The sequence below is a fragment of the Notamacropus eugenii genome, chromosome 1, assembly GCF_028372415.1.
Source record: "Notamacropus eugenii isolate mMacEug1 chromosome 1, mMacEug1.pri_v2, whole genome shotgun sequence".
NCBI classification, from domain to species: Eukaryota; Metazoa; Chordata; class Mammalia; order Diprotodontia; family Macropodidae; genus Notamacropus; species Notamacropus eugenii.
This window is the reverse complement of record NC_092872.1, coordinates 233,108,505-233,135,085: the sequence shown is the minus strand read 5'-3', so window position 1 is coordinate 233,135,085 and position 26,581 is coordinate 233,108,505. Positions and strand designations below refer to the sequence as shown.

General features: G+C 37.8%; 1 protein-coding gene across 9 annotated transcripts in view; it reads right to left on the bottom strand.

Annotated features, from left to right (window-relative positions):
* The window catches only part of KCNMA1 (potassium calcium-activated channel subfamily M alpha 1), a 904,559-nt gene that overhangs the window by 183,401 nt on the left and 694,577 nt on the right, over positions 1-26,581 (bottom strand). For all 9 annotated transcript variants that reach the window (XM_072636209.1, XM_072636218.1, XM_072636155.1 and 6 more), the window contains one exon: positions 13,598-13,707. In XM_072636209.1, the coding sequence (XP_072492310.1) occupies positions 13,598-13,707 (110 nt within the window). The remainder of the gene's footprint in view (positions 1-13,597; positions 13,708-26,581) is intronic.

Here is a 26,581-nt window from a genome sequence, read left to right as displayed (position 1 = left end):
TTCTCGCAGCAGCCCAACTGCTGAACTTGGGGTTTCCTCCTTCCCCTCTCCTCCTTCCCTTTCCCATCTGCCCTCCCTTCTCTCCTCACAGCTGGCAGATTCTTCACACTTGTTACTAAAGATAAAAATAATAGCCTGCTTTTAAAAATATCTTATTGTGACGTGATGAGCTTGTTTCTATAGGGAGAAGAAAATCAATTTACTCATTCACAGGGAGCATGCCCTTTCCAGGGCAAGAATCCATTCTTGGGGGTGTTTTTTGGATCACACCAAGCTCCTGCCTGGAATGCCCTCTCCTTTCCTCTCTGGTCCACCCTCTCTCTCTCTCAAACCATGAAGCTTTCTATTACAATGCTAGCCTAGAGGGATTTCTCCCACTGCTAAATTCAAAGGAGTTCATAGGAATTATTGTATGTACCATTAATTTGGCACTTATGATCTACTGTTGTGAATCCACAAATGCAATTAAATTCAATGAACATTTATTAGGTGCCTACTCTTTGCAAAGCATGGTGCTAGCCAATGGGAAAGATAAAAAGATATAAACAATGGTAGGCATTTATATAGCCTTTAAGTTTTGCCAAGCACTTTATATACATTATCTCATTTGAGCCTCACAACAGTTCTATGAAGTAGGTACCTTACCTCTCCCTGCGTGTCTGTCTTTGCCTCTCTGTTTCTTTCTCTGAGTCTCTGTCTGTCTCTGTCTTTGCCTCTCTCTCTCTTTGTCTCTCTCTGTCCCTGTCCCTCTCCGTCTCTCTCCTTGCAGGGGAGGGAGGATCAGGGAGCTGTCCAAAGTTGCATTCATGAAATACTTCTAGGAAGCTCCCAGACCCATCAGAAAGCATTCTCTCCACTAAAGCTAATAGCCATTTATAACTTGTGGTTTTAACAGTTTGCCTGAGACCTGATATATGTTCAAAGACTTGTTCTTGGTCACAATACTGGTTATAGGACCTTGTACTTATGCAGACCTTTAAGGTTTGCAAAACACTTTCCACAGATTATCTCACATGATTACCAAAATAGCCCTGGGAGGTAGATGTTTTATAAGTGAGGAAACTGAAGTTGATAGTTTTTAAGTGACTTCCTCAGAGTCTGTTTCTCCCCTCATTCCCTTCCCTCTCCTTCCTTCTTCTCCCCTCCCCTCCCCTCCTCTCCTATCCTCTTTTCTCCTTTCCCTGCATATCTTAGGTATTTGATACATTTTTCCTCAACAAACATGCATTTATTAAGTGCCTACTAAAGGTTATTTGATGTTGTTCAGTCATTTTTAGTCATGTGTGACTCTTCATGACCTCAGTTGGAGTTTTCTTGGCAAAGGCACTGCAGTGGTTTGCCATTTCCTTCTCCAGTCCATTTTACAGATGAAAAAACTGACGCCAACAGGGTTAAGTGACTTGCCCAGGGTCACATAACTAGTAAGCGTCTGAAGCCAGGTTTAAACTCAGGAAAATGAGTCTTCCTAACTCCAGGCCTGGCACTGCACCACTCAGCTAAGCCATGTGCTAAGTGCTGTGGTTACAAAAACAAGAATACAACGGGTCCTGCCCTCAAAAATCTTACATCCTATTGTGAAAATAACATGTAGCACATATAAATATATGCAAACTAAATATAAAATATAAGATAATTTAGGTGGGGAAGGCACTAGCAATTGGCTTCGAATAAGTACTAAAAAATGTTATTAATTGAAAACAATGAATTACATGGCAACCTGGCTGCTGGGAAAGATAAAATGCACCTGGCAGAGATGAATAGCCCATTTTCTTCTTGCTGTTTGTATTATAGTCAATATAGAAGCTTTTTCTAATTATTCAAAGCACATTTCCTTCTTACAGTTTGTATGATAGTCAGTGTAGAGGCTTTTATCTAATTATTCAGTAAAGTGATCCTTCAGTAGTGATCTTCATTCTCTGACCTTCCTGTGACTAGCCACATATGCTCAGGTTTTATGAAGGGTATCCCCCAAAGCCTGGCTGCTGAGCTGGGTGTGCCGTGGGAAGGACGACATGAACAGATGGAATCCTGGTGTGTGACTAACAGCTGACTCTTTTATAACCCGCAGGCCAGGTGCCTTTGAGTTATACCACACAGACTCACAGGCTACCTCCAAAGCCAATGGGAACGGCTGGTCCCTAAACTGCAAAGCTCGGGTTAGGTCTCCTGCAAATCACCATCAAGGAGATTAATGAATGAAGTCATCACTCCTCTTATACCATTTACTGTTTACTGATTTGTACTGTTAATTATAATTTCACATGTAATAATAAGAGCAGAAGAGTTTATATCCCCATACTGTTATCCAAACATAAAACGAGGTCATTTTAATCAGTTGTGCAATAGGCTGCAGAACATTAAATAAAAGGGAATTCTAGCAGCATTGGGAATTGTCTTCAGACTTTTTTTGTATCTGAATACAATAAAAAAGGATGATATGAATGAGATAAGATGGCAATGATGATGACAACACAAACAGATCATGTTTCTATATAGTGTTCAGGTTAGTAAAGTAATAGCCTTGTAACTATGAAAGGTGTATTACTGTCCCAGTTTTACATATGAGGAAACTAGGGTCAGAATTGACCACAGTTACATAGCTGAGGAGTGTCTAAGGCAGTAATCAAACTTAGGCCTAATTCCAATTCCACCTTTTTTTTTTGACTATTCTAAGATGCAATCATTTGCAAAGAGTTAGTAACAGTCCAGAGGGTAGGCACTGGCTAAAGCTATTTCCTGAATAATGATGTTTGCTGATTATTTTATAACACTATGATATTACAGGGGTACTTTGTCATAGAAACAATGTTATAGATGGTGGGCAGCCGAAAACATCATGGTGGGGTTTGGAAATACTGCGTTGGCTAGCTTCTTATGAATGGCACTGGCTACATTTTGCAACACAACTTCCTGTAACATACTGTTTTGTGTCCCCTTTAGTACCTAGCACAAGGTTATACCTGTGATCAATACTCCATAAATACTTGGTTGTTTAATTGAATAATGAATGAGTAGTTGATTCTTCCTAGCCAGGCTGAAATGGTAAGGGGGAGCTCTGTCTGACTCATTCACTCTGAAGACGTTGGTGGTTGCCATTCCAATAAATAAAAACTACATTTCAAAGTGGCATTACAACAAGACTGCAATTTAAAAAAAATCAAGTCAGCCTTTTTGCTGTCAATATGGAAGCCATCTGTCAGTAACCTCTGAACAAAATGATTTCCTTGGCAATATTCTAAATATGAAAGTTCCATGCTTAGTTGGTGGTTAATGGACACTTGTTTGATTAAACTAAATTGAGAAAAAGAGTGAACGATATCCCCTTTTCTAGTCTCAGTGACTCTGCCCAAACAACATTATTAATTTCTATCTCCTCTCTCTAATCTCACAATTCAGATCCTTCTTCTGCTACAAAGAAATTCACTTAAGCCACATCAGCTATCACAGCAAACACATCCGGTTTCTTATGCAAAGTTCTATAGTTATACTCTTCCACTTTTCTAAGGAAAAGAAAGAAAAGCATTTCCCAGATCTTCTCTTCTAGAATCAAGATAAGTCATTTCAATTACATAGACCTTGACTTCATTTCATCATTCTTTTTATTTACTTTCTTACAGTCATTTTGTAAGTTCCCCACTTTACACCTTGTGCTTGTATTACTCTGTATCAGATCAAAGAAATCATCCCAGGTTTCTCTAAATTCTTCCTATTTCTCACTTGTTTATAGAAGTATAACATTCTATTATATTCATATGCTACAATTTGCCACCCCAGTTTCAGTTTTTTTGTTACCATATAAAGGGGCTGTTAGAATATTTTGGTCTATTTGTGACCTTTCATTCTGTCTTTGACCTTGAGATATGTGACCACTTTTACTCCCCTTCCAAGCACCTATTCCAGTAAAACTGGCTTGTCAGATATTCTCTGAGCATGCTATTCCTTCCTTTGCCACCATGCTGTGCCTTTACACCAACGATCCCCCATATCTCTAATGCACTCTTACCCCTACCCTCCAAATCCATTACCAAGACAATTCCTAACTTCTACCTAAGCACAATTCGGGTACCTGAAACCTTTTTCAATTACATATCTTCACTAAGAGAATTCTCTACCTTTTGATTTTTTTTTTAAAGAGAGGTCTACATCTACAATTTCATTAATGTAAAAAATTCCTAGTGAAGAAATTCCCTCTACCAATGTAGGCAGACAACTACTATACAATTTATAACCTTAGAGAATTATCTGGGGCACTGAGAGATTAAGGTTTTGCCAAGCACTTTATATACATTATCTCATTTGAGTCTCAAAACAGTTTTATGAAGTAGGTACCTTACCTCTCCCTGTGTGTCTGTCTTTGTCTCTCTCTTTCTTTCTCTATGTCTCTCTCTGTCTCTCTGTTGGTCTGTCTGTCTCTGTCTTTGCCTCTCTCTCTCTTTGTCTCTCTCTGTCCCTGTCCTTCTCTGTCTCTCTCCTTGCAGGGGAGGGAGGATCAGGGAGCTGTCCAAAGTTGCATTCATGAAATACTTCTAGGAAGCTCCCAGACCCATCAGAAAGCATTCTCTCCTCTAAAGCTAATAGCCATCTATAATTTGTGGTTTTAGTAGTTTGCCTGAGACCTGACAGATGTTCAAAGACTTGTTCTTGGTCACAATACTAGTTATAGAAACTTGTACTTGTGCAGACCTTTAAGGTTTGCAAAACACTTTCCACAGATTATCTCACATGATTACCAAAATAGCCCTTGTCACACGGTTACATACATGTTAGAGACAAGATTTGAGTCCAGGTTTTTCTAACGCTTGTGTTAATTATAGCACTTTGCCTCTCACTCCCTGAAAATTGATTTGTGTTCATTCTAAACACTTTTCATTCATTGATTTTTAGTAGCAGCCTCCAAAACATATAAATACATTTATAGTCCTCATACAGAGACATAAATTCCTTGAGGGCAAGACCTATTTGGGTTTTTTATTTGTCTTTGAATGCCCAGCATATAGTACCATACCTTGCAAATAGTCATTTTTAACAATCGGTTTTTGAGTTGAGCTCATGAGATAACCCATAAAACAATAAAAACAAAACAAAGCAAACAAAAAAAGAGAGATTCAATAAAAATTAGCTAATGAGATTTAAAGAAATTTATTCCACTCTGTTTTCTCTCTCTCCTTTTGGATCAGATTATATAGAATAAACGATCCTCCTATCTTCCTGGTCTAGTGAGTTGGGGAGCAGTAAAAGACTTGGTGATGACTGAGTTGGTTATGATACATATAGACTGTGTATCAATTTCAGAGTTGGTACACTGTAAGAATCCAGTGTTATTTGATGATACCTAGTTCCAGGCCCTACCTGTTTTACAGACCTACTGTGTATGCAGAGAAGAAATATGGTCAAGAGCAGCATGTCAGTGTAGATAAGAGAAGTGGAGTTAAGGGACCATGATTTTAGTTTTTACTTTTTTGCTAGTCAGACAACTGATCGAAAAACAAGCATTTATTAAGTTATTTCTACATGCAAGGAACAGTGCAAAATGCTAGAGATACAAAGGCAAAATAAAATAGTTCCTGCCTTCAAGGACTTTTTATCCTAATGGTGGACATAACATATATACACAAACTATCTACATTATAGAATCAAAATCAATACAAAGTGGTTATAGAAGAGAGAGAATTAGTAGCCAAGGGGAACAGGAAAACTTTTTGCTTAGAAGTTGGTATTTGAGATGAGTTTTGAAGTAAACCAGGGATTTCAAGAGGCAAAGGTAAAGAGGAATGGAATTCTAAGCATAAGAGACAGTCAATACAAAGGCATGGAGATGGGAGATGAAGTACCCCAGGTGTAGAATAGTAATGAGGCTAGTATAGCTAGACTGCAGAGATCTGGAAGGAGAGTAACCTATCAGAAAACTGGAAAGGTAGGAAGGGACCAAGTTGAGAAGAGCTTTAAGTGACAGAGGAGTTTATACATACATTTGCAGTGACTGTGTGATTAGATGGTCAGGGGTATTGTAGAGAAAGAAATGACAACATAGTAATTGATTGGATATGTTGGGCGTGTGAGAATGAGGAGCAGAGGGTGACACCAAGGTTATGGTACTGGGTAAATAAGAAAATGGTGGTGCTCTTGGCAGTATTAGGGAAGTTCAATAGAGAGGTGACTTTGGAGAGAAGACAATTGGTTCTATTTTGAAAATGTTGAGTTTGAGGTGCTTCAGGAGCATCCAAATGGATGTTAAAATTCAAAAAAAATTCAAGAAATAGGACTGGAGCTCAAGAGAGAGGGAAGTGTGGGAGATATAGATCTGAGAGTCATCTGCATAGAGAAGACAATTGATCCCATGGGAGTTGATGATATGAACAAGTGACAAACTATAAGGAGAAAAGAGTACAGGACAGAACCTTGGTGTGTTGCCACAGTTAAGGAATATGTTGAGCATATGAGAATATGATCTCAATGATGAATCAACAAAGCAGAAGAAGGAATGGTCAGAAAGTAGGGAGAGAACCAAGAGAGGACAGAGAGGAGAGAACATGAGGATTGAGAAGAGACCATTAGATTTGACCATCTGAGATTTTTGGCAACTTTGGAGAGAACATTTTCAATTGAGACAAAGTCAGAAGCCTGATGGTAGGGGCTTGAGGAGATAATGTGAATATATCAAATGTAGATATTTCTTCAAAGATTTTGGCTGGAAAATGAGAAGAGTTTTAGGATGATAGTTATCAGGGATGGCAGGATCTAGCAAGAATTTTTCAAGAGTGAGGAAGATATGGGCATGTTTTTAGGCAGCCAAGAAGGAACCAAAAGAGAGGGAGAGAATGGAGGTCAGGGAGCAAGAGGGGATAATGTAGGGTACCTACCTCCTGGATAAGACAGGAGTGAGTGAGATGAAGATTGCAGGTCCTGGGGTTTATCTTAGTAAAGAGAAGGACCACCTTTTCATTAGAGATTGGAATAAAAATAAAAATAATGGGATATGATGTTGAAGAGATGTGAGATGAGGTAAAGGAGTAGTCAGATAAGGAGGAGAGAAGAAGAGGGAATTCTTGATAAACAGCCTTATTTTTTTCAGTAAAGTATAAGGTGAAAGCTTCAGCTGAGAGGTCTGGGAAAGAGATCCTTGTTGGTGCCTTGTGGAGAAAAGATTTGAAATAGCTTCTGTGGGAAGTAGGATAGGAGAATTAACCAGACAGTAGTAAAGGAATGACTATAAGTGGTAAGGGCCCAGTTGAGATGAGATAACATAAATTTGTAGTGGATCAAGTTAGCACAATTGTGAGACTTCCTCTAGTTCCACTCAGCAGTACATAAGTAGACAAGAGGAGGTAGACGGAGGGAGAAAAGTGAAGATGGGGTTTGGCAAGATGTAAACAACAATGGTCCCAGAGTAAAGGAATCAAGAGAAAGGAGAGAACACAGATGAAGTGCTTCATTAGGGGGTTGAAATCAGGAAGGAAAGAGATTATAGTCAGACTAGAGATGATGATCTGGAAAAATATATTGCAGTGGAAATATGGCAGGTCAAGGTGAAAACAAAAAATTGCTTTTGGAGCAACACAGAATAGGGTGAGATGTAGCTAAGTAGATATTTGACCTGGGAAAAGTTTGTTAACCTCTCTGAGTCTCAGCTAATCCCTAAAATGGCAGTAAAAATATCTTATTTGCCAGGAGGTCAGCATTAATACCAAATGATCTTTTGAGCCCTCTCCCAACTCTTAGAGCTATGATTCTATGACTTTGCTCCAGTCAAGAAAAATAGGATGAAACATTTGAATAAATGGATTACAAATGGGAGTAAGATATGGTAACATGGTCACTAGGTTGTAGATCAGAGGAGCACCTTCTAGGCATCCATCTAGGTTACTGGGTACCTATGGAGGGGCCCAGGACTCTCTTTAGAGTCAACCTGGCCTTCTGGGGCTCACTGCTAACCCCACCTTTTCTCCTTCCTCCCATAGCCACTTTGATACTCTCCCATTTATCCTAGAACCTTTAGCATCTTGGAACATGGCCATCACCAGCTCCATTGCAAGGATATCAGGTTTTTGGGAAGTACTCACAGAGTTTATGTTCTGTGAACACACTCTTGAAAGAAGGCATTCCACCAGCCCAATGGAATAGCAAATTACAGTCACTCCCAATGCTTTAAGATATTATTGGTTGCATATTGCTTTAGTGCAGCACATAATTACAGAAACTGCTCTGAAAATCTGTATATTTCATCTCTATTTTATTACACTCAGCATATTCCCCAATTCGTTTTCCTTCTTCTTCCTCCAGCTTAAAATATATTTTGGTGTCCTTTATGTCATCTTGAAATTGAACAGCCAATTCTTACTGTAATGAAAATACTTATGCGCTAGCCCAGTGATATACAACGCTACACTCTAATTACGGCTGTGCTTTAATTAACCTGAATTGAAGAGCGTTATCATTAAACTGTTGGTAACTTTGAGTTATAGCTTTTCTTTAATTTAAACTAGAAAACACAGATAATTAAGCCTCCAGATAATCAAATGCTTGAGGAGAGCTTCAATGTTTTGGGATGTTCCTAAATCTCATTAAATGTCCTTTCGTTATTGATTATTTCTACCTCAGCTGTATCATTGTGTTAAACGAATAATAGTCCTAAGTTGAATACATTCTCAGTCACATCAGGATAATTTTTTCTGCCTTTGGCTTTCCCAGAAACCATAAGGAACAAATGCTAAACTCTCCAATACTGGGGAACAGGGTAGCATTTTTCTTTTCCATGGAATTACTTCTGCTTATGGGCCAATCTTCTGCTGGACTCTAAGTACCAATGATTGTACTGCTCTGCTACATAGAGATGCAGTACACAAGAAGTCATGTGATTGAGTGTTTGGCAATATTGCCTTGGTTGAAACCCTAAGCCATATGGGCTGAATCTCATCAAGGTGGGATTTATATTATATTTCCAATTTTTTTTCCATAAACCCCAAAGGCAGACTTGAGGAGGTAAGGGAGGGTATAAAACAGTCACTGTGGGAAATGGATGAGAGAGATAATTAAGATATAATAAAGGGATTGCCTATCTGTGACCATGAGGACCATGTTTAGGTTTTGATTATTTTTCTCTCAATTGGATCCACACTATCACAAAACGATTCCTTTATTTTTTTCTGAATTCTCCGTTGCATGCATTCTCCACAGAACCCATTTCAAATGCTTTCTTCTTACCTCAAGACAACCCTTCTCCACATGGGACCTTATCTCATATTTTACTGAGAGAAAAGAGGCAATTTGCAAGGAGCTCCCACTTATCTCCTCCTCCATAAATGAAACCCCATTGACATTCCATATTCTCCTTTTATTTTAGTTTCCACTAAAGATATGGCCTTGGTCCTGTGAAAGTTCAAGTCTTATATTTATACCCCTGAATCCATCCCCTCTACCTTCTTCAATCTCTGCCTATAGTGTATATCTTTCATTGATACCTACCAACAAACCCAGATTTAAAGTAAGCAAATAAAAAAATGTTCTTTCAAGCTACTATGCCACATATAACTCTCTTCTCTTTGACAATCAACTTCTGGAAAGAGCTATCTACACTCATTGCCTCTATTTTCTCTCCTCTCACTCACCTTCAAACCTTTTGCAAGCTAGCTTTTGACTTTTTCACTCATCTAAAACTTTTTTCTCCAAATTTATATCAGCTTTGAATGGATAAATTCAAGAGTCTCTTCCCAGTTTTCATCCTTCTTTGACCTCTGCAGAGATAGTAGGGACCATGCTCTCCTGGATTCTCTCTCTTCTCGGGATTTTTGTGACTTTGCTTTCTCTTAGTTCTCTTCCCATTTGTCTGTCTACTTTTTCCCAGTCTTCTTTGCTGGGTCATCATTCCACTACTTCAGGAATACTCCAAGGCTCTGTGCTAAGTCCTCTCTCTCAGTTATCTCATCAAATCTCATAGATTCAATAAACCTTTCCATGTAGAGATGTAGATGATTCTGATGTCCATACATTCCACTCTATTCTCAGAGTTGTGCTCCCTGAAGCAGAGTTTGAGTGTTTGGCACTTTAGCTCGAGCAAGGACCTCAGTGTCTGCTACCTTATCCTGCCAGGTGATCTTCAGAATCTTCCTGAGACAGTTCAAATGGAAATGATTCAGTTTTCTGGCATGGCACTATGGTACACAGTACCATGCACATGGTACACATGGTACACAAAATGCACACTTGCCAAAAAGACTATTTTATGGAGAACTCACATGGGGCAGGTGATCACGTAGTGGTCAGAAGAAGCAATACAAGGACACTCTCAAGGTCTCTCTCAAGAACTTTGGATTTCACTGTGCAACATGGGAGACACTGACACAGGACCACGCAGCATGGCGTGCCCACATCAGAAAAGGTTCTGTGCTCTATGAGCAAAGCAGAATTGAGACAGCACAAAGTAAATGTAGGATGTGCAAATTTGGAGTATCCACCCCAAATGTTCACACGGACTATCTGTACCCAACCTGTGGTAGAGCATTCCAAGCTCATATTGGTCTGATCGGCCACAGCCAGACACATTGAAACTTGACTTTATCATGGTGATGTCATTTTGGTCCTCTTCAAGAACCAAGGACAACAACCAACCCCTACTCTACTCTACTATTCTGTTCTGTTCTGTTCTATATATTAAGCCTTGATTTTTCCACTGACCTCCTGTCCTATGTCAAAAACTGCATATTTCACATATTTGGCTAGAGATGTCATAAGCATCTCAAACTTGGCACATACCAAATAGAATTCATTTATGTTTTCTCCTTTGAACCTCCACTTTTCCAAACTCCCCTATTCTCTTAAGTAATCACCATCCTTCCAGTTACACAGATTTGAAATCCCAGAATCATTCTAACTCTTCTTTTTCTATCACTCCTCCATGTACTATCAGTGGCCAAATCTTGTCTATGCAATACTATATCTCTGTATCTCTGTCTATAATCTGTCTACTTTTCTCCATTCAAATGGCCACCACCCTAATATACATCCTCATCACCTCACCTGGATTTCTTGTTTGTGCCCCTACCTCAAGTCTCTCCCCTTTTCAATCCATCTGTCACACATATGCCAAAATTATCTTCATAAATCACACCCTTAATCAACAGTGGCTCTCTCTTGCTTCTAGGATATAATATAATCCATCTATTTAGCAAGGTACAACAGGGCTAGATGGGTGAGATTTTAAGGGAGCTACCAAGCTGCCAAAGGGAGTTTTGAGAAAGAGCATGTTATATATGGATTGTTGACAGGAGACTTTAAACTATTAAATACCTGGGGTCCCAATTAACATTTTCTCTGATCATTTAATTTGTGTTTCTTTGAGACAAAAAAACACAAAAAATCTGTAATTCTTCTTTGACAAAAATGTCAAAAAGTGTCTTGTCACACTTAAGAAGAAATATAGTATCCATCTCAAGAGTATGCCTCTTTCTAAATCATTGGCCTACTTCCTTTCTCAGGTCATTTAACATTTAAGTTTTTGGCTCTCTAGTCAGAAGAGAAATTCTGAGAAGCACCTGAAGTGGGGCTATTGCTTAGGGCTCAGTCTCCAATACAGAACTTAGACCTCTCACTTCTCTCATGTCTCTCCACACTTTTGAATTACTTCTCAGGATTCTCAAAGCCAACAGGGTTTATGGTGATAAGCTTTTGACAGTCTTCTTGTCCGTGGTTGTTTCAAAGAACCACAAGTCAGAAGACCCACCCTCATGACTTGGATTGTTTTCTTGGCAAAATAGCTGTGAAAGGGTCCAAGTTTCTCTGTAATTCCTTCAGCTATCATTCTGCACATTTCCTTTATTGTAGCAGTAGGGTTCCCCCTTTCCTTTCACTGACATTTTAGCTGCCCAGCTAATGCATTGTACATCCCCTTTCTCCAGTAAAACCTATTCCCCAGAATCACAGTATGTTAGAGTTGGAATGGAGAGTAGAAGTCATCTGGTCTAACCCACATGTGACCAAGCGTCTTTTCTATAACCTACATGAAAAATGGTTAGCCAAACATTGTTTAAAGACCCCACGATGAGGCAGCTTATTCTACTTATGAATGGTTTTACTTGCTAGGATTTATTTCCTCCTTATATCAAGTCACAATTTGTCTGTCAGCAACTTCTAGCCCATTTGTTGTTGGAAAATCTGTCCTCTGGAGCTAATCAATAATAAGATCTAATAACAGCTAACATTTTAATAGCACTTACTATGTGCCTGGCATTGTGCTTAGTAGTCTATAATTATTATCACATTTGATGTTCACAACAACTCTGGGAGGTAATTGTTATTATTTCCCCCATTTTAAAGATGAGGCAGAGAGCTTAAATGAACAGGGTCTATAATCTGCCTACTTTTCTCCATTCAAATGGCCTCATCACCTCTCACCTGGATCTCTTGTTTGTACTCCTACCTCAAGTCTCTCCCCTTTTCAATTCATCTGTCACATATATGTCAAAATTATCTTCCTAAACCACACCCTTGATCAATAGTGGCTCTCTCTTGCTTCTAGTATGTAATATAATCCATCTATTTAGCAAGGTACAACAGGACTGGATGGGTCAAACCAGGGTCAAACAGCTAGTAAATGTTTGAAGCTGGATTTGAACTTAGATCTTCCTGATTCCAGGGCTGGTGCTCTATCCAAGACTAAACTATTAAGTACATCTCTTTAGGGCTAAGTAGTACATATGTATGCTTTCTTCCTTCCCATAATAGAGAGCCATCATGTTCTCTCTGAATTGTTCATCTTTAAATAGACCCATTTTCTTTAACTGATCCTCAATATGACATGATCTCAAGGCCTTTTACCTTCCAGCATCCCTCTTCTAGATGGCCAATGTCTCTTCAAAGATCTTGCTCCTGTCACTGTGTTACAGATATAAAATAAATAGGGCAGAGTATAGCAAGACTGTTACTTGTCCTGGCTATGGAAACATGATGTTTCTCTTGACGCAGTCTAGGAATTTTGGCTTTTTGGCCACCGTATCAAATTGCTGTCTTTTACTGAGAATGAAGTCCACTAAGACCCTAGTATCTTTCAGAACTGTTATTCTATCCATGTCTCCTTTTATCCTTGCCCCACAAACAGGTCAGTTACATTAGCACAGGAAAAATGAGCCACAGATGTGCCTTTTCTTACTCCATTTCCTCATTCCTTCCTCCCTCTTTTACCTACCCGTGTTGAACTCCTACCCAATTTCTAAAGTCCCATTCAAATTTCCCCTTCCATCTTAGATTATAATCATTAGAGTTTTGATTTTCCACCTCAAGTCCACTCACTGAAAATCCTGGCAACTGAAATCTTAATTGAGCACTTAATTATACCCTGTGCTCCACTGTTCAGTGCAGTTCCATGTGTTGTTGTTTTATTTATTCAACTAGATTATCATCTTCTTAAGTGTGAAGACCAAGTCTCATCCTCTGTGTTCCCACTCCATCTCACCATACATATGGTATATGTCTCAATGCTGAGCTATGCACAGAAGAGGCTTAATAAAAATGGTCGAATGATTGGTTGTTCTCTGAAACGTTGAGCTAACCATGAACCTTGCATTTTCCTTGAGAACCAAAGAGCAAATAGATGAGTTCTACTTACTCACAAACTGTAGGGAAGGACAGACCCACGAAGGCACTAGAAAGATATTCTGTATACATTTCATTGGAGACTCCTTCCAAGTAGTATTTCTGCCATGTGTCTTCCTCAATCTGAGGGAGAAAAGCACAAAAGTTGGGTTTTTTTTAAAGGATCAAATTCCATATTGACAAGTCACCAAAAATATGAATCTAGACATGGACCAGCCATTCGTCATGGCTATTCTGTTTGCTTCCATTTACCTTATTTATACTATCAAATTGAAGGCAGCTAGGTGGCACAGTGGGTAGAGTATAAAGTCTGAAGTCAGGAAGAATTATCTTCCAGAGTTCAAATCTGAATACTAGCTGTGTGACCTTGGGCAAGTCACTTAACCCTGTTTGCCTCAGTTTCCTCATCTGTAAAATGAGCTGGAGAAGGAATTGGCAAACCACTCCAATATCTTTGCCAAGAAAACCCTAAATAGGGTCCCAAAGAGTCAGATATGCCTGAAAAATGACTGAAATACTGTAGAAAATATTAAAATTAAAACAATTTCTTCTTATAATAATTATGCAATCACTATTGTTGCTATTGTTACAATTCATATTTTATAAAAGTGTCAGCTATCTTTGACTGGGATATAACATGAATATTTCTGAATTTTTTACCAAATTTTTAACATTTTGCCCTTATATATAAAGTGCCACATAGTTGAAAGCCAAACTGGAAAGATATTTAGAACATTTCTGGAAATATAACACAGCCAACACATACTCATATATTTCTAAAAGTGTGTATGAATGTGTGTGTGCATGTGTGTGTGTGTGTGTGTGTGTGTGTCTTGAGCCCTCATACGTAACTACAGAGAATTTTCCACCCATTGTCATAAACCTTGGTTTGTATGAAATCAGATTGTACATTCTATAATAGATGGGCCCATTATTTATGTTTCCCTTACATGTTTTTAGAGGATCTGATAGATAAAGGCATTCCACACATAAATATGTATTACATCACTGATTGGGTAAATAAAAAGCAATATTAAAAGATGGATCACCATCATTTCAAAAAGTATTCCTATCACCCAAGAGCAGAAAAAAGCAGTAATTATAATGAACAGGGAGAACATCTGCTCCTTGGGGGCAAAAATAATATGCTGTGACAGCAGAAACAACAGGCCAATTACCTTGGTACAGAGAGAGAGAGTGACATAACCTAGCAAGTTACCATCACTGACTACGGGAGAGACAGTTGTGGTTTCTAACAGACAAGAGGGAAGAAAGACAAGCCTTGGACAAGGGATTGGCTGTAATCTAGCCCCCTCTTACTCAAAAAAATTGATAGCTTTAGTGCTGTTTTTGAAAACACACACACCTTCACACTTCGTTTCAAATTTCCTTGATGCAGGGATGGAAAAAGCCAAGGTACAGATATTATGAAGAGAATCCTTCCTCAAGAAGGATTTGGCTTGACCATGACAGAAATTCCCCTGGTGATCTATGTCTGACTGAGTAACACAGAGAAAAAGAGAGGGTGAAGAAGGAGAAATTGAAAAATAGTAAGACTGACCTATCAGGTGCCAACCTGGACAGAAGATATGATGCAGTAGGCACTAAGGAGAAGGCTGTTGCATGGATGAGGGATATGGAGAGGAGAGTGCAACTCATGTCCTACAAAGACCTATGTGAGAAATGCCATGAGCAATGTCCGGGGGGCATTTTATTGAGTTGCATTTTTTTTACTTGCCTGTGATTTTATTGGTATAGGGAGCTACTGGCAAAGGTCTCTCTCTATCAATTCCAGAAAACACCTTTGCAACCTATATAATCTTAGAGAGTTACTTAGAGCATTGAGAGATTAAATGACTTACCAAGGATCACGTGGATATACATATAGATTTACACATGCATGTATGTCTTTCTACAAATATACATATCATAGACATATATACATATATTCATATATACATATATACATGCATACACATATATACATGTGTACACACATATAGACTTGCACTTGCTCAAATAGACATATGTGCATGTGTGTGTACATATACATATGTGGATATTATAGACATACATGCACATATACATATACCCACATACATAAACACACATACAAACATATATTCATATATGAGTGCATATCTATATCTAGAAACACAAATACAGATAGAAATGAAAGAAAGAGAGAAGGAAGAAAGGAAGGAAGGAAGGAAGGAAGGAAGGAAGGAAGGAAGGAAGGAAGGAAGGAAGGAACAAAGGAACGAAGGAACGAAGGAACGAAGGAAGATCTCCAATATGTGACAGAGATGGGAATTGAATCAATTGGTCTTCATGATTCTGAGGCTAGTTCTCTTTTTACAAAGCCATGCTGATTCTCTACAGCAGTTATTATACACTATAAAAAAAAATACACATTCAGCAGGAATACCTGGCATGACATATTTAAATTATGTGGCAAGAGGTCGGCCTAGAATATCATTGACTTAGAGTACAACTAATGGAAGGAGTTCTTGACCTAGAGTGCATGAACCCCTGAGGGGATCTATCAGTAGATTTCAGGGGACTTGGGACTTTTAGAGAATTGAGAATTAGATTTTAATATATTTATTGCCTTTGTAATCAGATATATTTTATGCATTATGCATTTAAAATCAATATTTTGAAAAAGTGCTTATAGATTTCACCAGACAACCAAAGGGAGTCTATGATATTTAAAAAGGTCAAGAACTCCTGAACTAAGACAAGGATGGTCCAGACTACTTCAGTAATAATAAGATCAATGTGAATACTGACGTTTAAATAACACAGTTCTTTAACATTTGTAAAGCATTTTGTATTCCTTATTTGTGATAATAATATCAGCTACCATTTAGATAGCGCTTTTAGGCTGGCAAAGTACTTTGCAAATATTATCTCATTTGATCCTCACAACAACCCTGGGAAATAGGTCCAGAGCAACAACAAAATTGCATCTGAATCCCTATTTAACTGGCTGCAAGAAGTACTAGAAGATGAGCCATCAATGACATTTGTCCATCTCTGACTTTTCCAAATGGTGATAGCAAAATTTTAAATTTTCATGTGACACGTATAATAAAGATCCTATGAATACACTTTCCTAAATCAGGGTTAATATTTTTCTTTCTAAGGAACAACCGGCTTTAAAACATTCAAATGCCTGATAAGAGTTAATGGAATACTACCTACTAAGTTTTATCCATTATAGATCATATGATAAATTGTAACTGCTCTCTAATGATGACATGAAAAGGAAGAATAATGATATGAATAAAATGACATATGTATACGCATACACCTGTGTGTATTGTACACATGTGTGTATGTGTGTATATATATACACATGGATACAGACACATGTGGAAACATATGTATACCCTGCATATAACTGTGTACATATATAGTCATGCATATATACATATAGCATATATATGTCTATATATTTAAATTCATATAATAAAATATATTTCAAAATATTTATATACACATACATATATATCACCACATTTATCTATACAATCATAAGCACAGCCACTGTTTGGGCCAAATTCTTAGTTAAAAAAACAAATAAACAGTCTAAGATTCAATGTCAATGGGCTAGATATTAAGAAGTTAGTGGACATTCACCAAAAGGAGTAGAGGAATTCACCCCCAACCCTGGCTAGCACGTTGGATGACTGGGAGAGGTGGTGAGGGGAAAAGAGAGGATTCTCATCAAATTTTTCATCTTATTTCTTGGTGAGGAGCTGGTGCCATTGTGGCATAGTAATAAGAGGGTGGGACCCACACTCAGAACACCCTAGATCTCTATCAATCACAGAAACCTAAGGAACCCAAGTGGCCAACTAGTACAACTCACACACAAAAGAATCTCAATTATAACAGACTCAATAAATGTTCTGTGTGACTTGGGATAAGTTATTGAATCTCTGGACCTTAGTTCCCTCATGTACAAAATGAAAGTATTGAACTAGATGACCTTTGGGGTTGCTTAGAGTTCTAAATCTATGATAACATCAGTGTAGGTCATGATCCAGCCCAACTAGAAGAAGCTGGGGAAGAAGGCACTAGGGATTAAACAATTTAGACTCAAAGTATAAAGCTGAAATGGGCCTGAGAAAATCATCCAACCCAACCCCCACATTTTACAGACGAAGAAACCGAGGATATCCAAGTGAAGTGATTTGTTCCCGAGGTCATCTAATGAGTTTGTGGCAGAATTGACATGCCAATCTTCAAGTCTGACAATGTTTCTATCACTCCAAGAAATTTTCTGCTGTGTTTCTGTATCATCTTCCTCCTCTTTCTTAGTACATATTAATTATTCCCAATTCCACTAATAAGGAAGAGATTATTTACCCCTTCTGACCTCACTCTTTCAGACTACTATTCCATTTATAAATCCATTCATGTAATTGAAAAATCTAGGAAGAACTAGGGACATTGCCATCACCGTGGTGGAGTGAAAAGAGAATTGTACTGGATTCAGAAGATCTAGGTTTAAATCCTTGCTATGACAAAATGAGGAGATTGAATTAGGGCCACTTCCAGTTCCATCTTGAGGGTTGCCAATAGCATAGGCTGTATTAATAAGAAGCATAGTATGTAGAATGGGCAGGTGGAAGACAGTAGATAGAGCACAGGCACTAGAGTCAGGAAGACTCAACTTCCTGAGTTCAAATCTAACCTCAGACATTTACTAGTTGTGTGACCCTGAGCAAGTCAGTTAGCCCTGCTTGTCTCATTTTTTTCTCATCTGTAAAATGAACTAGAGAAGGAAATGGCAAACCACTCTGGTATCTTTGCCAAGAAGATCCCAATGGGATCAAAAAGAGTTATACATGACTGAAAAATGACTCAATAACAAATGTGTAGAATGGGATGGGGAAAGAAGGAGGAGAAGGGAACAGGCATTTATTAGGTACCTATTATGTGACAGGCATTGTGCTAAGGCTGAACAAGTATTATCTCATTTGAACCTCATAACTAAGGGACGCTCTGCAAGGCTAGTGAGTCCTTCATCAATGAAAATTTTCATGTAGAGTCTAGATGTCTATTTGTTAAGGATATCATATAAAAGATTCTTGCTTTAAATTAGAGGTCTATGACTAGTCCCAAACTCTGAAATTCTATGATGCCATGATAAATTCTGTGCTTCCAATAAGGAGAGCACTTAACCAGTAGGTAACAATTCATTTGGGGGGTAGGATGGCATCTAAGAATAGCTATTAAACTGGAGAGGAAGGATTTTCCTTCCACCTTTTCAGAAAATACTACTGCCTCCTAAAGTACCCATTAAAGTACCCATAAAATTACTTATTTCTTGGATGAAAATCCATTGTCAGTCTAGAGTCTAGACTTTCCTGTGGAGAGCATTTTCCTTTTGTGACTTCGTAACAATATGGCATTCCATAACCAGGAATTCTTTCAGATTGCATTTTCCAGAAAGTTTTAATGGGGTCTCAGGATCACAGATTTTCCAAATACTTCAATGCAAAGTCAATTAAAACAGAATATTTTGGGGGTGAGAGAGGGAGTAGGGATTGATGGAATGCCAGATAACTGGTTGCTTCAGCAATGAACAAGTAAATAAACAATTTCAAAGATTAATTTCACTTGTGGATTTGGGCCAAATATGTTATTTCCAGACAGTGGGCTGCAGACTATCAAGTGAGATTTCTTCCATTAAGCACTAAAAGAAAAAAAAATATCACCATAGTTAAATCATGAGGTATTCAGAAAAGGATTAACATGGTGTTTCAGACCTTACCACACACAGAGGGGTTAGAATCCAGGCAGTTCTCTACCATACATATGTATTTTCCCCAACTCTGTTATTTCTCATACAAGGAGGGCAATGGTAACTAAAAGGAAGGGCTGTTGGGGAAAAGTTATTAAGAAATGATTGAGTCAAGTCATAGAGGAGGAAAATGAGGAACAGAGAGGATGAGTGACTCCTTCAGGATCATATAGGTCAGTAAGTATCTGAGGTGGGATTTCAACCTGAGTCCTCTGACGTCAAGTCCATAGCACTTTGTTTTGTAGTTCAATCCATCACATAAAATTATGTATCATCGTTATCTCTGCTGGTGTCTCATCTGCCTGGTAGACTGTAGTCTCCATAATGACAAGCACTATGTGTTGTATAAATTTTGCAAGTCCCTCAATACTTACTAAACTAGGTGGTACAGTGGATAGAGTCCCTGGCCTGGAATCAGGAAGACTCACCTTCCTGAGTTTAAATCTGGCCTCAGATGCTTACTAGTTGTGTGACCATGCTTCTCTCAGTTTCCTTTTCTGTAAAATGAGCTGGAGAAGGAAGTGGCAAACCATTCCAAATGGGTCACAAAATGAAAATTGATTCAACAATAACACTTGAGAGTGCTCTGAGCCAGAAATAGCATATAATAGGTATGTATTATATAGATATATGGTATCTGTGTGTATATGTATACACATATACACATATATGTATGTGTATACACATACATGTGTATACATACACACATACATACATATGCATATATACACACATACATACATATGCATATATACACACATACATACATATGCATATATACACACATACATATATATATATATATATATATACACACACACACACACACATATATATAGTTTTCTTTAATAGTATTACCTTAGCTGGAACAAAATAATTTCCTTTTTCAAAAGACAAAGTCCACAACCTTCTTATATTTTCTGTCTTAGCTGGAAATTCCATATACTCAAAAATTATCAAGGTATTATTTATTTGTTTTAAAGAAGGGTCTGGTATGAGCTAGAATATTTCTAAAGAAAGGTCCATTCTTGCCTCCGTAGAAACATATAATTGATGACTTCCAACAAACAAAAATCTCAACTAGGACTCAACTGGGAAGATACCTAGATTATATGGGGCCATCTGGAAGTGAGATGTTAAAGAGTTTGGCAGTGATCCATTTATGAAAATAAAGGAAAGAGTTTTGACTCCAACTCATGACAGGGAGAGACAGAAGTACAGATGACAGCTCTCCTACTCTCTCTTGTTCCTCACTTGGAAAGCACAAGTACAGTTTGTCTGGTTGCTACTTTTGTTCAGTCATTTCAGTCATGTCCAACTCTTCATTACCCCATTTGGAGTTTTCTTGGCAAAGGTAGTGGACTGGTGTCATTTCCTTCTGCAGCTCAGTTTACAAATGAGAAAATTGAGGCAAAGGGTTAAGTGACTTGTCCAGGGTCACACAGCTAAAAAGTGTCTGAGAGCAGATTTGAACTCAGGTCTCTCTGACTCCAGGCCAGGCATGCCATCCATTGAACCATCTAGCTGCCCTAAAGTTTGCATAGAAAGAATGTTCTCCTGGATAACTCTTGGTTAAAATCTTTGTTTAGGATCAATTGAAATTTTGCCTTAAGGACATAAAAGGGAATTCCATGGAGTTTGAGTCTTTTAACTTTTGGGAATTCTAGTCCCTTCCCTTTATCAGGAAAAAAATCTAGCTGTCTTCTTTTTATCAAGAAAGTATATAGCAAAGTCATTTTCAGATTTCTAAGAATTTCCCCAAAAGTGGCTAATACTTTCAAAGAAAATTGGCCATCATTGGGGCATCTTCACCTATTTAGCAATGTGTGTTTTTATCTAAATAAATATTAATCCTAATGACTTTGGGTGTAGGATCTGAAACAATGAACCCAAAAGAAGCAGAACCCCAACTTTTTAACTGAAGTCTAGAGTCTTGAATGTCTCACTTAAGCAAGATTCACATATCTTTCTCCTACCCCATTACTATCCTTCTCTGTCCTGATTGTCTTAAGGACTTAGAAGGTGACAGTGCTTTTCATTTTACCTTCACATGGAATCCCAGGTGAAGGGGAATATTGATTTAATAGGAAATTGGCAGAGATTAGATGACCCTTGGTCCTTCCACTACTCCTGAATTTTAAGATGGTAGTCAAAAGTATTTTGCTTTGCTTTGCTTTTTCAGTAGGAATAGAGAGATAATTCAGCAGAGCAGTTATGAACTCCCCTCAGAAGCAAAATTCTCAAGAGCTATGTACATTTATGAAAATATCTTATTGTGGTTGACCTAAGGTTAGCTTTTTTAGAAGTCTCAGAGGATCAGCTACTGCTTAAACTTCACTGTGGGGTGATTTCTTGCAAGGAAGATGCCAGAGAAAAAGAAGGATGAAGAATGATTTAATGATGACCTTTCAGCCCAATATGACTACTCATAGAAGGAGGTAACCTACTGTTGTCCATCCATTCACTTAGAAGCAAAAAAGATCTAATCGAATTGTACTAGGGTATACTGGAGATGACACAGAATTTGGAATCTGAGGACAAGCCCCAACTCTGCCATGAACTTTACCTCTGTGACATCTGCCAAGTCAATTAACCTTTCTGGCCCTCAGTCTCTTCATTTTTAAAATGAGGCAGTTGAACTAGATGGTCTCTTGAGTTTGCTCCAGCTCTAGATTCATGTAATCTGAAATGATCTTTTAGGTCTAAATTTATGATTTGGGAGCTAATGTGGCCAGACTTCCCAGGGGATAGATAGATGAAAGAACTTTCCAGTGAAGAATTGCTGACCATTGGGACAGAATTTAGAAAGAAAACATGAGATCTATTTCCATCTCATTCCAAGATCAATAGATCACCATGGATAATAAGACTGAATTCTGAATGTTTGAGTAGAGAAAAAGGACTATGACAAATATGATGAAATATAACTGAACTATAAATTATAATGAAGATGAAGAATATAGAGAAGTGGGGGAAGATTTCTATGTACTGTTGAAAAGTGAAGTAAACAGGACCAGGAAAACATTATACACAATGACGACAACAGTGTCAACAGAAAATATAGAAACTGTATACCATACGATTATAGTATCTAACATGACCTCAAAGAAAAGAGAAGAAAACATAGCTTCTTCCCTTCTGTAACTCAGTTGGTATTTTGATGTTTTGCTAACCTACTTTTTCTCTCTCATTATTTTCTTATGAGACAAGTAGTTGTTATAATGAATAAGATACCGAACTTGGGATCAAGAGACCAGAATTCAAGTTCTGTCTTTAGATGCGTGCTTGCTATGTAGTCCTAGGTAAGTAACTTAATGTGTCAGCTCCATTTCACAGGCATAAAGTAACAATAATAGCACCTACATAATAAGATTGCTAGAATAGGATTAGGTTAGATTAGATAGATAGATACATACATACATAGATACATAGAGTGCTTTGCAAACTTTAAAGCCCTAAAGTTAGCTTATTAGCATTCTTTGTAACAAGGAATTGCTGGGAATAGAAAGGACATATTTGGAAATTAACATGATTTAAAAAACAAAAAATAAGGAAATTTTAATGTATGATTTAGATGAAGTAGATTTTGGGGAGGGAACTCCCAGGTAAACAAGTTTTCTATTTTTTATCTTGATTTACTTTATTTTTTAAAAATTATCATTTGTTTTTAATATTCATTTAACTTTTTTTGAGTTCCAATTTTCTCTCCCCATGCTAGCTCTTCTCTTACCCACTGAGAAGACAAGCAATTTGGTATCAATTATATATATGAAATCATGTAAAATATATTTTCATATTAGCCACGTTGCAAAAAAAGCAAGAAAAATAGAGTGAATTATATTCTGCTTCAATTTGCACTCAGTGTTTATCTGTTCTCTGCAGGTGGGTAGCATTTTTCATCAGGAGTCCTTTGGAATTGTCTTGGTTCTTTGTATTGAGCAGAATAACCAAGTCTTTCACAGTTGATAACTGTTACAACTTTCCTGTTACTGTATATAATATTCTGCTCTCTTCATCTTGCATCAATTCATATGTCTTCTCAGGTTTTTCTGAAACCACCCCCCTCATCATTTCTTATAGCACAACAGAGGGGCATCATACTCATATGCTACAACTTCCTAAGCTATTCCTCCATTTATAGGCATCCTTTCAATACCCAATTCTTTGTTACCACCAAAAGTGTTGTTATAAATATGTTTGTATATGTACATCTTTTTCCTTTTTCTCTGATCTCTTTAGGATATAGACCCAGTAGTGCTTTAATTTACTGTCAACGTTAGTGAGCACCATTATGAGCCAAGTTTAGGTGCTAGAGGGGTCATAGAAGACATAGTGTTTGCCCTGAAAGAGTTCAAACTCAAGTAGAGGAGATAAGACAGGTACATCATAAATTGAAATACTGGGTAGAATGTTATAAAAAATGATAGAAGTAATAAAAGTAATGTGTATGGGGATAATAGAGAAGAAAGAAATAACCATAATTTGAAGGAACATGGAAGACTTCATGGAGAAGGTGGCCTTTGATATGACTTTTGAAAGCTGGACAGAATTTTAACAGGTGGAGATAGGTGGGGAAGCAAATTCCAGACTAAGAGAAAGGATGAAATAGAGGCAAGGAAGCAAGGACCTCATTTAGAGGACAATGATTAGCCCTGCTTAGTTGGAGAATTGAGTGACTGAAGCAGAGGAGTGAGAGATAAACATGAAAAAGAGAGATTAAGGGCAGAGCTTAAATGTCTGCAACGTCAGGTTGAAGAGACTGGGCTTCATTCTGTAGGGAATGTGATTCCCAAGGTTTCTAAGGAAGAGAGTGACAAGATCAGAAAGATGTTTTAGGAAGGATCTAATGAACTCAATGATAACCAAATCTCTTCTCTAAATTGGACTGTGTAGATACAGAGATAGAGAAAGAAGTAGACTCAGTTTAATTTCTAAAAGCTAACAGCAAATTGCACCGAATTCCAGTCCTATTATGTGGACAGTATTAAGTGCTAAGGAAGGAAGCTCTTGCCAACCCAGTTCTGTATCAGTGACAGCAGATTTTGGATACTTATGTCTCCTCTCTCTGTACTGTAATGGGCTAATAAAGCCAAGTCAAAGAACCAGATTTCATTTCAGAGCAAAGGTTCCTGTTGTAAACTTTTGTTTGTTGGCTGGAAACAGCTATTCTAGGTGTGAGTATAAATCCTCTCAGTTTTAGATATTGGGGTGTCTGGGAAGCCAAATGTGTTATTTGTGAGCCAGGTAGGAAAGGCTGGGGCCAAGACCAGGGCATCATTGGGTTCTGTTACTATCTGTGTGGATTCTTGCTAGCTAGAAATTATTTTCCACAGGATGTTGGAAATTACTTTAGATATTCCTTTCCGTGATTTTTATAAACATAGCTGGGGCTCGTCAAAAAGATACTTGGGTTAGAAATGGTTAAACCGTTCACATAGATTGGCTACCCTCTAAGCTCTTAGAGAGTCAGGGATAGTACTTTCTTTTTCTATCAGCTGGAGGTAAAAATTGGGAAAATGTGCTTTTCAAAGGTGTTTGCTGTCATGGAACAGAGGTGTCAAACATGGGGCCTGGTGGTTTCCTGAAGACCTCTGAGTAAAAACAGAAGAAAAAGTAATTTGGAAATGTTAAACAAAATAAAAATACAATATAATATAGACAATATTGATATGTGGCTTTCTAAGTCAATATGCATATGTACCGTTTAGTGGGCCCATTTCTTTTTGAATTTGACACTACTGTCATGGAGTATATGCTATGCAAAGTCAGAATGGAAGAAGAAATTGGTATAGATGCCACTCTTTGCAGACGTTAACTGTACTAAGCCCTACAGTGGTAGAGGAGCTCCTCAGTGAGATCTATAGTAATTCAAAAGAAATTAGTCTGGAAACATACATAGGTAAAAAAAAATAGATGAAAAATGTTCATCATCCAGAACATGATACACAGCTGGAGAAACAAGCCACTAATTAGTCCATCACTATTCAGTAGGAGAGGTCACTTTTGGGAAGTTGTATGCCACTTCTCAATAGGACAGCTAGGGGGTGCCATAGTGCATCAAGTGCTTGACCTGGAGTCAGGAAGACTCATCTTCATCAGTTCAAATCTGGGCCTGTTAATCTTGTTTGCCTCAGTTTTCTCATCTGCAAAATACGCTGCACAAGGATATGGCAAACCAGTCCAGTATCTTTGCCAAGAAAACCCCAAATGGGGTCATGAAGAATCAGGCACAACTGAAAAACAACTAACCAACTGTGTATTTCTAAAGATTTCATGCTTGTCTCAGTTAATTGATAATGATGATAACAATAGCAGTAAAAATGCTACATTATCTACGCATCAATATCCTTCCCATGGGTACATGGCTACAATCAACGAACAAACATTTTTTCTTTTAACTATGCATCTAGAACTTTGAAAAGTACTGGGGAAAACTATAAAAACTTTATGTTTAAGCTATCAGATTTTAAAACTACACTAAAACTCTGGGATATCTGATAAAAATCAGAACATATGATATATACTTATACATACAACACATAATCATATAGCAAATAGAGAGAAAGAGGAAGGTAGCCTTGGGGGATGGCTCTAGTAGATGGAAAGACTGGGAAAAACTGGAAGGAGACAATATTTGAGCTTAGTCTTAAAGGAGGTGAAATGCCACAGTCTCCAAAGAATCAAAGTTATAAGTCACAGAAAGGGCAAAGAAAGGATTAAGGGCTGATGTGAGCTTTGCTGCGATAAACGACTAATATGAAGTATGCCAAATGTTCCATATAAGACACCGTTCAGGCACACGTGCTATGTGACTGAAGAAAGAGATGGGCCAGTCATCAAGAATAAGAGAGAGCAGATGGATAGGTTGTGTTCTGCACGGTTATCTCTGAAATATTTCAGAAGAAAGAAATGTTTCTAGCTTTCTAACTCTTCCCCAAATCAATTATCTTTGTTTTATTTTGTGTATCTTTATACATGGACATGTAAGCTCTTGGAAGACAGGAGCTATTATTCTTCTGTCTTTGAATTGTCAGTGTCCATGAAGGCCTTGAAATATGGTGGGCACTTAGAAAATACTTGTTTGCATGGTCATAGGAGCAAACAGTTCTCAAAAGAAGATATGTAGATCATCAAGTAACCATGTGAGAAAATGCTCTAAATCACCAAAACTCTGGGGTT